This window comes from Dipodomys merriami, unplaced genomic scaffold, assembly GCF_024711535.1.
Source record: "Dipodomys merriami isolate MVZ:Mamm:240054 unplaced genomic scaffold, mDipMer1.0.p SCAF_1, whole genome shotgun sequence".
NCBI classification, from domain to species: domain Eukaryota; kingdom Metazoa; phylum Chordata; class Mammalia; order Rodentia; family Heteromyidae; genus Dipodomys; species Dipodomys merriami.
In genome coordinates, this window is record NW_027202270.1 from 130,105,673 (window position 1) to 130,118,726 (window position 13,054).

Sequence of the window (13,054 nt, forward strand, 5' to 3'; positions counted from 1 at the left end):
TAAAAGCAGTAAGCTGTACAACTGTCACCAGTCTTTCTGTTTTTGTGGACTTTGAACCAAATAATCCTTACTACAGGTAACTGAATCTTGCTCTGCTGTTACCACAGTCAATGTCTCCCAATGCCAATGCCATCAGTCATGTTAATCATAGGATATTCTCAGTAGAAATGTCTCCATCCTGTCATCCAATCCAGCCTCAGTCAGGCAAAACATGGATGTGCTAATACAGACTGTCCACGACTTGTAAATATATGAGACAAAGTTGCCCCTGCCCCCTCCTTTCTCCTGACGCAATGGGTGACAGGTATATTTTCCTCATGAGAATGCACATTAAGGTCCAGTTGTGGTCTGAAACTACTTTGTAGCCATCTAAACTTTAAACATGCATCAGCTACTCATATAACCTAAAAGGAGATTTAAATTCTAGGAATGACATTGTTCTGCCAAAGTGTCATTCACAGAAAATTGGTTTTGAAAAGTATGTTTCCCCAATGGGTCATTTTTCAAAACCATCTAACTGAATCAAAGAAAAAAGTGGCTGGTCAAACTCATTTATCCTTTCAATAAAATAATCCAGCCCAGCAGTGAGTAGGCTAAGTCAGCAGTGAATTTCATTCATGTTCCTCATCAAAGGCTCAACGTTGCTTATTACTGGATAAATATTGCACTTTCCTTATATTCCTTAATATATATTACAAGTTACATTAAATACAATTACTGTTCTTAATCTAACTTACATGACTTGAAGATCAACTTTTTAAAATTTAAAAAAATCAATACATACTTTTTCATTTCAGTATAGATTTAACAAACATCTAGAAGAACATGACAGACACTTTATTTAGGCAAAATGACTACTGTGTAAATACAACCTAACATTTCCTAATTGAAGAGGACTACTATAATGTTTAATGAGGACTACTATAATGTTTGTACTTTAAATATGTACGGGAGAGCCCTGCTCCAATTTTATTTGGGTTTAATGTGTTAAACTTAATATTGACCACTGAAGCCTGCAGCTACCTGCAGCTATGAGGCTTGGAAGCATTGTTCCATGCTCTTCACTTCTCATGGGAATGGAAAGGAGGTGAGGTATACAGCATACTTGTTGAGAATGTGGGCTCTGCAGTCTGTGTGCCTGGATTTAAGACTATTCTTTGGAGATCCTAACTGATCACCTCTGACTGCCTCAGTGTACCTGTCTGAAAATTACAAATAAGAGAATAAACATAAAAGGATTCTGAAGATTAACTGAAAATATTTATGTAAACTGCTTCACACAATGCCTGGCTTTGTCACTACTCCATTATCTATTTTTCTTACTCTACTCTCTAACATGTACCTCATGTTCCTGCTCTTCCAGACTTCTTATTGCTCATGAACACACTCTGCTGCTGTCACTCTACTTTGTTATTTCTTGATGAGTCTGGGCCACCCTACTATGTATTTTCCTCCAAGGTGCAGCTCATTTGGATTCTATGAACCAGCCATTGCTTAGTCTCATTGGTTTGCACTAACATTGCTCTGTTACACTTATTATATGAAGCTTGACCTCCATTATAATAATGTATAATCTTCTCCCCATCATAGGTAAGGAGCATATCTTACTGCCCTATTTATTCTCTATAATATTTAACAATCTACAAGAGTAAGACACCAAAACATTTATTAGATTTGAAATGGTCATTCTTACTTGTAATAATCAAGTATAATGTCACTTATAGTAAGAGTTTTTTCATAAGATGTTCATAAAGATTAAATGAAGTAATGTATGAAAAGCACAATCAGCACATTTATTATTTCATAGTTATCAACAACAGCTCAACAGCTAATGTTTACTCTGTGGTCAGAATTACATTGAGGTACTGTACACGTATGAATTCCTGTGCTTGGCATGACAAGCTTTCATTCTCCTATACAAAATAAATGAGATACAGGTGTTTTTAAATAACCTCTTAAGAAAAATAGCCTTTTTTTTTGTCAGTCATGGGGCTTGAACTCTGGGCCTAGGCGCTGTCCTTCAGCTCTTCAGCTCAAGGCTAGCGCTCTACCACTTGAGCCACAGTGCCATTTCCAAGAAAAATAGCTTGATACAACAAATTTTAAAATAACTGAATTAGTCATATAACTTAAAAAATCATCTGAACAATAATGGGATTCCTAATAATTGGCTATATAGTTGTTTTACTGATAAAAATAGGCATGAAAGAATAAATAAAACTTAGCACAGCTTAAAATATAAATAATATTGTTAAAAACTGCTATTCAAGAAGCTGGGATACAAGGATCACAGTTCAAAGCCAGCCCAAATATAGAAGTAGATGAGAATCTTATGTCCAATTAATTAGCAAAAAAAGCTGGAAATGAACATGTGGTTCAGGTGGAAGACTGCCAGTCCTGAGCAAAACTGCCAAGTGAGACCATGAGGCCGAGTTCAAGCCCCAGTATAAGCACAATCCAGTGACTATTAGGAAATGAGAGGAAGAAAATGACTGAGAACTAGTGTTTAACTCAATCCGCTCAACTGTAAAACAGGCCAGTATCATACTGCTAAAGGGGTGCTGCCAGCACTAAATCAGATGATACTAATTAAGTGATTAGACCATAGTAATAATGTAACATACACTTACCTAATTTGTCTCTATCATAACAGATGTTCTCAATTAGCTAATAAATAATGACCTGCAAACATGACAGGTAAATGGACTCCAGAGTTGATCCAAATTTTCTAAAGCCCAAAGTATGAAAACAATGTCCATGATTTATAGCTTCTCACTCTCATTTTATGTAACAATGAAAATAGACAGAAATAAATAGTGAAAGATCCACATCATTATCAGGAAGTAGATGTGAATGTCTGGATAAAGTGTAAAGCATAAAGTTATTTTCCAACATGTATTTTTTCAGGTCAGGAAAAAAGCATACATCCCACTCATACATATGTACCATTGTAAAGTCAAAATGAAAAACAAATTATTAGGTCTTGTGAAGTGTTTCCTTGTATATCTTACAGATAAATTTTTTAATTTTTGTTTTGTGCCAATTTTAGCTTTTTGTAGTAGGATAAGAAAATAAAGGAAAGGCAAAAATGCCACCACATAGGGAACAAATTGTGTTTTCTTTTCTTTTTTTGCTTGTCCTGGGGGTTTGAACAGGGCCTGGGCACTGTTCTGAGCCTGTTTATGCTCAAGGCTAGTGCTCTACCACTTGAACCACAGTGCCACTTGCAGCTTTTTCTGAGTAGTTTTTTTTTTCTTTTTTTAAAATCAGAGATGAGAGACTTTTCTGCCTAGGTTGGCTTTGAACCAAGATCCTCAGATCTCAGCCTCCTGAATAGCTAGAATTACAAATGTAAGCCACCAGCACTTGGCTTTGTTTATTTTTATAAACAATATTAAGTCATTTAGTAAGAGTAGAAAAGGTAGTAACTGATTAGCTTTTAAACATTTAAACAAATTTAAAAGTTCCTTATACTAAATCCAATTTCTCTTTATTACATTAACTCATTTTAAAAACAAAGACATAGAAATACATGAATTACATCTCAACATATAGCTTGAAATTTTAAAAAATGACTGCAACCACAGAAAACAGGATGTGTAATCCATGCATGTATCTTGTGCATTCATATGTGTAACCATGCACTTGCATATGCATTTCATTTAAAAATATATATTTCTTTAGAGAGGGGGAGAAAAAGAAGGGAAGGGAGAGACAGAGACAGACGCAAAGATAGAAACAGTGTGTGTGTGAACCAGTATTTGGGACTGAATTCAGGGCCTTGCCTTTTTTTGCTCACAGCTGATGATCTATCAATTGAATCACAACTTCAGTTCAGGCTTTTGGCTGACTAACCAGAGATAAGAGTCTCAAAGACTTGTCTGACTAGGCTGGCTTTGAACTGTGATCCTCAGATCTCAGCCTTTTGAACAGCTAGAATTACAGGTGTGAGCCGCTAGTTCTCAACTTAAAATAATTTTTTTTTTTGGATGCCAGTACTACTGCTTGAACTCAGGGTCTGGGTACCTCCTTTAGCTTTTCCTACTCAAGGCTGGTCCCTAATACTTGAGCTACATATTCATTTCTGGCTTTTTGGTGGTTAACTAGAGATAGAGTTTCATAAACTTTCCTGCCTGGGCTGTCTGTGAACCTCAGTCCTCAGATTTTAGCCTCCTAAGTAGCTAGGAATGAGCTATCAGCACCAGGCAAAATATAAATTCCTAAAAGCACACAAAAAAAATCACTTTCTCAAAATTGTTCCAAGGCATTAATGAGATTTTCTGGCCCCAAAGTAACACTCATACTGAAGTCACTTTTGTATACCATGTCACCTTTGTACAACAACCTGTATACTCCTAACTCTGAATGCTAGAGATGGACCTAAATAAGCAAAGACAGGGGTCATTGCTGGTGCCCTTAAGTCCAGATATGAAGCTGCTACTATAGCGTAGCATACTTAAAACTTCTAGATGCTACTAACTGGTAGCATAGTGAGATCTTTTCATAGGATGGCATATTTAAGGCATTCTTTTCCAAAATAAAACTGTATAAACTCAGTGATTGCCAAACTTAACTTTTAAAGACAAGTGCCATAGAGTATCATTAAACATTTATAAAGGAAGGGATATTTTAATATCTCCAAAAATAGGAAAGCCATATTTACAAAATAACAGCCAATTTTGTGAATTAATTTGTGTTAAACTCACACACTGAAGGAACCATAAAGTGTTCATTACAAGGCACCATCTTCAGTCTAACGTTTTTCAATCACTAATAGAGGACATAAAATGAACCAGAAATCCCAAAAGGTATTTATAATTGGAGTATCTATGTTTGATTACCATGGTTTTTAATTTATATAACTTTTTATTATCTTTAAGTAATTGTGCAAACGAGTTTCAATTCAACTTGTCAGGTTATGAGTACAATGCATCTTACTCAATGTCAAGCTTTTACATGTTTAAAACAAGGGAAATTCATAATATATACTTTCTTTATATACAAGATTTCTAATATAAATTTATGCTAAATATATGACTATGGTATTAGTGTCTAGGTGAGTTTATTTCTTTGATAAGCATAGTATCTGAAATGAATAAATCAATGAAGTTGAACCTAATCTTCATTAGCACAAATGTCTAGAATATTTACTAGCAAACAGTCCTCAAAATAGTTATGCATCAGTTGCCTTCTGAAGCATTCAGAAGCTATGAATTATTAAGAGCAAAGTGGACAGAAACCTGAGGATGAGAAAAGTTATATGCAACTATTGGTTCATTTCATCTGCTCACTGGCTGAAACAGAAAAGCAAAACTGATTTTTTTGGTCTCTATTTTAATAAAACTGGAAATTTTACTTAAGAAAATGTTATCTAAATTTGTTATCGTAATGGCATTCAATGTCTGGACCAATACATTGTAAAGAAGTTTTTCAATGGTATTTGAAACTAATTTTACCTACTAACAGGGTATTAAACAGGTGATATACTAAAAGGAGATAAAGAAAGATTATATAAATGCAATATAATAAATCTCCTTATTTGTAGATTTATTACATAGATTCCACCAAACAGTCAAAAATAATAGTAATTAATATATCAAAAGACATTTCAAAACATTTCAAATATTAAGCACAAGTTGCTCAGTTATTGAAACTCAATCAGTCCCCATTTATTACCAATTGTGTTTAACTGTATTTTTTTTTTTTTTTGTCTTTTCTTTTTTGGTACTGGGGATCAAACCCAGGACGTTGTACTTGCTAGGCAAGCGCTTTGCCACTGAGCTACATCCCAGCCCACCAATTGTGTTTAAATTGTCTATCTGCTGAGTACTTCCTGGCCTTTAATTTTAAGAAAGTACCTCCTCCCAAAAGCAAATGATGCAGAAAGGTGAAAGTTAATGTACTTAATTTACATGATAAAGGGAAAATATATTCGTTGAAAAGCATCAAGGGCCTGGTGGAAGTTGGGATGCTATGGAGAAATGAATGAAATACCTTCAATATGGTACCTGAACTCTATGCTTTCTGGAAATTTATGTTTTTTTTCCTCACTGATGGTCTCCTTGGAATTATACACCTGTAGATACCAAGGGTCTATTGTATCTATAAAATTAACACATACGCTAAAACTTCTTCACACAGAATGTGAGTGTTACTGATTCAGATCATAAACTTCTACGCTTCCCTTCTGCAAGCTGTAGAGGGAAAACATTTTTTTAAAGTATATAGAAACGGACTACAGAGGCAGCAAGTATTTGCTAAAATGCATCTTTGGTGCTACTTATAAGAGTTTTAAACTCTAAGCTATTAAGAATGGTGTGGTGTAGTGGCTTGTAGCGGTTAGCACCCAAGGCAGATGATTGTTAGAATCCTGGTTTTACAACTTTCCAACTGTAAAACTGGATTTAGTAAGTAATTTCTCTTTGCCTCAGATTTCTTATCTATAAAATGGGAAGAGTAACAGTATTATTTTCTTAGGGCTGGAAGACTAATTAACATATTTAAGATAGTTACACCATGGTGAGTATATTCCTTAGTGCTAGTTATTATTATTACTATATTACTATTAATATAGTAACATTACTATATTACTACTACAAATTATTCCCACATACTCAAAATTTTATTTCATGTATGGAAGACTCTTAAAAGAGGTGAGCATAGTTTAGGAATTCTACCTATCTCCTGTGATACTCTACCTATCTCCTGATTTCATCAGATGAACAATGTTTAGAGTTAATTAAAAAAGAGATTCAAAAAAATAGCACTGTAAATATGCTTCATAATAGATGGTAACAGTTTTCCGAAAGAAAGGAAAGAAAGAAAGAAAGAAAGAAAGAAAGAAAGAAAGAAAGAAAGAAAGAAAGAAAGAAAGAAAGAAAGAAAGAAAGAAAGAAAGAAAGAAAGAAAGAGGGAGGGAGGGAGGGAGGGAGGGAGGGAGGGAGGGAGGGAGGGAGGGAGGGAAAGAGAAAGAGAGAAAGAGAGAAGAGAGAGAAAGAGAGAAAGAGAGAAAGAGAATGAAGGAAGGAAGGAAGGAAGGAAGGAAGGAAGGAAGGAAGGAAGGAAGGAAGGAAGGAAGGAAGGAAGGAATGTTAAGGTTGGTGTCCTCGAAGTCAGCAGGAAATATTGAGTAGCAAGAAAGGGCTCCTTTGAAAGCCACACTCACCCCTTGCTCATCCAGTTTCATGAGCTGCTCTGTGACTTTGGGTGTGTTGAAGGCCAGCCGCAGGCACTGGACATTGAGCTCTGGGATCACATGTTCCAGCACCTCTTTCAGAGGCAGTCCTCTGGCTGTTGAATGCTTCGCTGTGGAGGGAATGGCATCTTCCAGGACAGAACCCCTTAGTGTCATGAGCTGCAAGAGAGATAGGTATAGGGGTGAGGCCTCTCTGGGGCAGGGGACTGCTGAATGTGTTGAAGGCCTAGACAGCCATTCTCTACAAAGCTGGAAAATGGTATCTGTGGCCAACCTGCCCACAAGCATCTTATGTAAGATTCTTTATATATGAAATTGTGCATATGATACTTTACACATGAAGATATACTTTAATATACTTTGTATATGAAAAACAATACTTTAGGAACACCCAAGTTCAAAGGAACTCATAATATATTATCCAGAGGATAGTTACTTAAGTGCCAAATATCACATCGCCTTCAAGAGATCAGTAAGATCAAAGGTTCTATGAGGCTATAATGGCACTAAACACATTAACCAACAAATTAAGAAAGACATCTGAAGAACACATACTTAGAATGTGAATGTTGTAACTTTTGGAAAGTTAAGAGTTAAGGTGAGGGGAGGGAGAATGCTTAAAATTACACATATATCACTGATCAGCACAGACTGTTGTGTTCTTTCCTTCCTTCCTTCCTTTTGTGTGTGTGTGTGCCAGTCAGAGAGAGAGAGAGAGAGAGAGAGAGAGAGAGAGAGTGTGTGTGTGTGTGTGCGCGCGCGCATGCGCGTGCCAGTCCTGGAGTTTGAATTCAGGACCTGGGCACGGTCCCTGAGCTTCTTCTGCTCAAGGCTAGCACTCTACCACTAAGCCACATTCCCAGCCTTCAGCACAGATAGTTTGTATCTCTCAATGCCTCTCTATCAGAACAGCAATTGTAGTAGGCAGCACTGAGAAATACTTACCCTTTCCTTCAATCCTTTAAATACTTTCCATTATTGTGAAAGATAAACTCAAGTAAAGACATTCCTCTATGTCATGATGATTCATCAGAGAAAAGCTAACCAGGCATAGAGCCTAAAGTAGTATTGATTTCCAAAAAAATTCATGTGGCAAAATTGTTAACATACTTCAAATGCTGCTTGTGATTGAAAAAAAAAAAGATCAAACTGAACACTTTTACATTAAAAATATATAGGCTTGTTCTGCTCCAATAGCAATCTATGAAATTAGCAGAGGAACGTGTATTGAGAGAGGGGTGAAATAAGAAATACACACAGGTAGTCTGGGAGGAACACATTTACTAAGAGAAGCACAAGAGCAGGTCTCAAGACAGTCCAAAGGCAGAGAAGGCATCACAAAAGCTCAGACGACAAGGAAAGGCCATACTAGGAGGGGTGTCATAAACAAAGATACAGTTTCTATAAATAGAAGTTGTCAGAGAGAAAGTGAATCAAGAAGGAAATGGAGATAGTAAAAAAAACAAAAAACAGGCTACAAGTGGGAAGACTTGACAGATAAAGTTAGATTAAGAAAGGATGGGGCGGTTTCTCTTTAAGTCTTTAGCCCATTTATTTATTGGGCAGTTGTTTCTTTGAGGATTTGTTGTTGGGGGATTTAATTTTTTAAGTTCCAGGTATATTTTAGATCTGAGACCCTTGTCCATTTATGGCTAGTGTAGATCTTCTCCCAATCCATGGGCTTTCTATTGATCTTGTTAGCTATGTCCTTTGCCATGCAGAAGCTCTGCAGCTCCATGCAATCCCATTTATCCAACCTTTCTTTGACTTGTGTTTCTGGGTCTCTATTAAGAAAATTTCGGCCTGTGCCAAGGAGATCTAGGGTTTCTTCTATTCTTTCCTGTAATGTTTTCAGTGCCTGCTTTGACTCCAAGGTCTTTGATCTATTTGGAGTTGATTCTGGTACAGGGTAATACATAAGGATCTAGCTTTAGTTTTCTATAGGTGATTAACCAATTTTGCCAGCACCATTTACTGAAGAGGCTGTCATTCTTCCATCCTGTTTTTTTTAGTTCCCTTAGCAAGGATTAGGTGGCTGTAGGCCTGTGGGTTCATTTCTGGGGTTTCAATTCTATTCCATTGGTCCTGAGGTCTGTTCTTGTGCCAGTACCAAGCTGTTTTGATTACTATGGCTTTGTGGAAGAGTTTGAAATTTGGTATTGATATTCCTCCAGCACTGTTCTTTCTGTTAAGGATCATTTTTGCTATTTGGGTCTTTAATTGTTCCATATGAATTTTTGGATTGCCTCTTCTATTTCCTTGAAGAATGAGGAAATGGAAAGACTTGGAAAAAATTATATTAAGTGAAGTAAGCCACACCCAAAGAAACATAGATCCCATGGTTTCCCTTATTTGCATTAACTAGTAAGATAAGATGATGTTAAGCAAAATGAACCCCAAGGTAGGGACACAAGAGGTTTTTTCTTTCTTGTTATTGTTTCTAATGTATTTATATAGTACCATGTGATTTTTTTTTGTTGCTTTGTATGTCCCTCCTGCACGGTATAACCCCTGTTTTCACTGTATTTGATGTTGGTATAATTTGGGAAGGGGAAGGGAAAAACAAATTGTTTAAATAGGGATACAAATGAGATGTACCAGATGCTATGTTGAAAAAACAAATTTTACAATTTAGGCAGGGTGGGGTGGTGTAGTTGAGGAGGTGGGAGGGAAGAGATGGTAGGAGAAAAACAAAGGAGGAGGCAACAATGCTCAATAAGAAATGTATTCATTACCTTGCTCATGTAACTGTAACCCCTCTGTACAGTATTTTTACAATAAAAACTTATTAAATTAAAAAAAAAGAAAAAAGAAAGGACAGGGCATGCTGGTGGAATTGTGTGCAGGGGAAGAGCAGAGAACGCAGAGTAGAAGATCCTGCCATTGATGAGGGGTGGGTAACTCTGGCTCCACAGGCAATATCAAAGTGGGTTCAGATGGGAACAAGGATGCATACCTTCAGAAATTAAATGGGAAAATAAGATAAAATGCACATGGAAGAAACTGGAGGCAGAGAAGAGTTAGGAAACTAAAAAATTATTCCAAGTAACAAGAAAAGAAAGTCAAGTGTGGTGATGCACATCTGTAATCCCAGCACTTAGAAGTCAAAGTAATGGATTGGCACACCAGGGAACAGTCCAGGCAGTGAGATGCTTTCTCAGGCTTGGAGCATGGCTCTGACTAGCAGGTAAGATTCTTTAATCCCCAGGACTTTGGGGGAAAAGGAAGAAACATTGAAACCACAGGAAGGATTGCCAGGGAAACAAAATCTATAAAATTCGTCAACTGGTAAGAGTAAAAAGAAACAGGAAGCCAGTCACTTGTGATTCACACCAATAATCCTAGCTACTCAGAAGACTGAGATCCAGAGAATCATGGTTCAGTCAACCCAGGTAGAAAAGTCTGCAACATTCCATCTTTAAAAAAAACGCCAAAAAAAAGAAAAGCAAGGAAAGGCATGGATCAAGTGGTAGAACATTATCTGAGTAAGCAAGGCTCTGAGTTCAAGCTTTGGTACCAATTTTTAAAAAACAAGAGAAGCCAGGTACCGGTGGCTCATGCCTGTAATCCTAGCTACTCAGGAGGCTGAGATCTGAGGATCATGGTTCAAAGCCAACCTGGGCAGGAAAGTCTGTGAGACTCTTATCTCCAATTAACCACCAGACCCAGAAGTGGTGCTGTGGCTCACCTGGTAGAGCACTAGCCTTGAGCTGAAGAGCTCAGGACCAGCATCTAGGCCCAGAGTTCAAGCCCCATGATCACAAAAAAAATTAAAATATATATATATGTCATTTGTCATGTGCAAGGAAATGTATAGACCTGGACAAAATTACACTGAGTGAAATAAGTTTGGCTCAGACAAAGGGTGAACCATTTCTATATGTGGAGATCAGATCTAAAATATAACCATATTTGAACATACACACACACACACACACACACACACACACACACACACACACACACACACACACACACACACACACACACACACACACACACACACACACACACACACACACACACACATATACACACGATCAAATTGAGTGAAGTATGGTATAAGAAGGAGCATATTTCTTAGTGTAACACACATTATAACTGAACAATTCAACAAAATGACTATAAGGAAGCTGAAACATGTCTTGAGGGGGCAAGGATTAAAAGGGGAGAGATGAATGGAGAGAGGAATGATGGGTTAATGTGGTCATAATATTCACTGTACATACATGAAAATAGAACTGGGAAACGAGAGAACGGGTGGGATTGGTATTAGAAGGAAGAGTAAGGAAAATGATAGAAGGGGTGACACTGATCAAGATGCACTGATCAAGATGCTGAATTGAAACCTCTTTATACAACTATTTAAAAATAATAAAAAGTGAATTTTTAAAAAGTCAAATTTATTTACATCTTGCTCTCAATAAAGAAAAGGGGATGAAAGGTATTTTCAGTTTATTCATTTGGTAAGTATCTTTTTCTCTCTTACGGTTTCTTTTTTAAATAATACATATAAGTAATCATTTTCCTATCAATCTCTTGTTGTATGGTTCCTATCAATCTCTTGTTGTATGGAATGTATTTTTGTTCTGCTTTTGTTTCTAAATCACATAAAATAGCTGGATAACTCAGTAATTACTGAGTTCTTCTTCCTTCCATAGGATAATACACCTTGGATCAGAGATCACAGGAGTATTTTCAATTTAGAAGACAAGATCAGAAATGCAGATCATCGCATCTTGCAGTACTGAACGACTGCAGCTAACTTTAAAGTCAAAGCAGATGAGAAAAGAATGGCTCATTTTTACAACCTAATCACTAGCATTATGTATTGATATATTTGTTAATGGCTTCCAGGAACAGAGATTTCTGTGCATTTAACTGTTTATAAACAAACCACCATGCCTACAAATACATGTCAGGTCTTTTTTTTATTGTGTTTTGCAGTGAATACTGCTAAGAGATTTGTTTGTATCTGTTATTTTGATGCTATTCACTGAAGCCACAGTGATGAACAATCTTTTTCTCAGACTATTTACTGACGTGAGAAATTTATACATGAGAAGCCTCTAATTCTAATTATATATACATATATATATATATATCTCACATATAGTAAGCTCACTTCTATGAAACAAGTAAAATGACTGTCACTAGAAGTCCAGAAGTTAAGGTTAAAGACCTACTTTTTAAAGTATACCTATCAAGCCAGGCACCGGTGGCTCACACCTGTAATCCTAGCTACTCAGGAGGCTGAGATCTGAAGATTTTGATTCAAAGTCAGCCCAGGCAGGAAAGTCTGTGAGACTCTTATCTCCAATTAACCACCAGAAAACTGGAAGTGGAGATGACTCAAGTGATAGACAGAGAGACTTACAGACAGAGCCTAGGCCATGAGTTCAAGACCAGGACTGGCAAAAAAATAAAGTAAAAAAGAAAATAAACAGGAGGGAAGAGAAAGAGGGAGAAAAGGGATAATTTTCTTTTCATTATTTTATGCCTTTTTTTTTGGCGGTGCTAGGGATGGAACCCTGGTTCTTGCACTTGCTAGGCAAGCACTACACTACAGCCTATACCCTGAGCCCTGAAAAGGGACTAGGCATTAGGCAAGCAAACAGTAATAAACAACTGAGATAAAAGTGTTCATCCTCATGGATTAGTGGAGAAATAGCAACAAAATACATAAGTATAGTATGTAAGATAATGTTAAGTATTAATGAAAATAAAGCATGCAATTAAGATATGAAATGAGGCAGGGTATAGAAATCTAGTAGTCTAGGAAGGTCACTGTGACAAATAAAGGCCCGGGGGAAATGAGAATGCTGGAACTAAGGGGTGCTGTGGAAACCAGCACTAGAC

General features: G+C 36.7%; 1 protein-coding gene across 9 annotated transcripts in view; it reads right to left on the minus strand.

Moving 5' to 3' along the window:
* Window positions 1-13,054, minus strand: part of Sipa1l1 (signal induced proliferation associated 1 like 1) — a 332,505-nt gene that overhangs the window by 107,108 nt on the left and 212,343 nt on the right. For all 9 annotated transcript variants that reach the window (XM_070030941.1, XM_070030933.1, XM_070030924.1 and 6 more), the window contains one exon: window positions 7,166-7,354. In XM_070030941.1, the coding sequence (XP_069887042.1) occupies window positions 7,166-7,354 (189 nt within the window). The remainder of the gene's footprint in view (window positions 1-7,165; window positions 7,355-13,054) is intronic.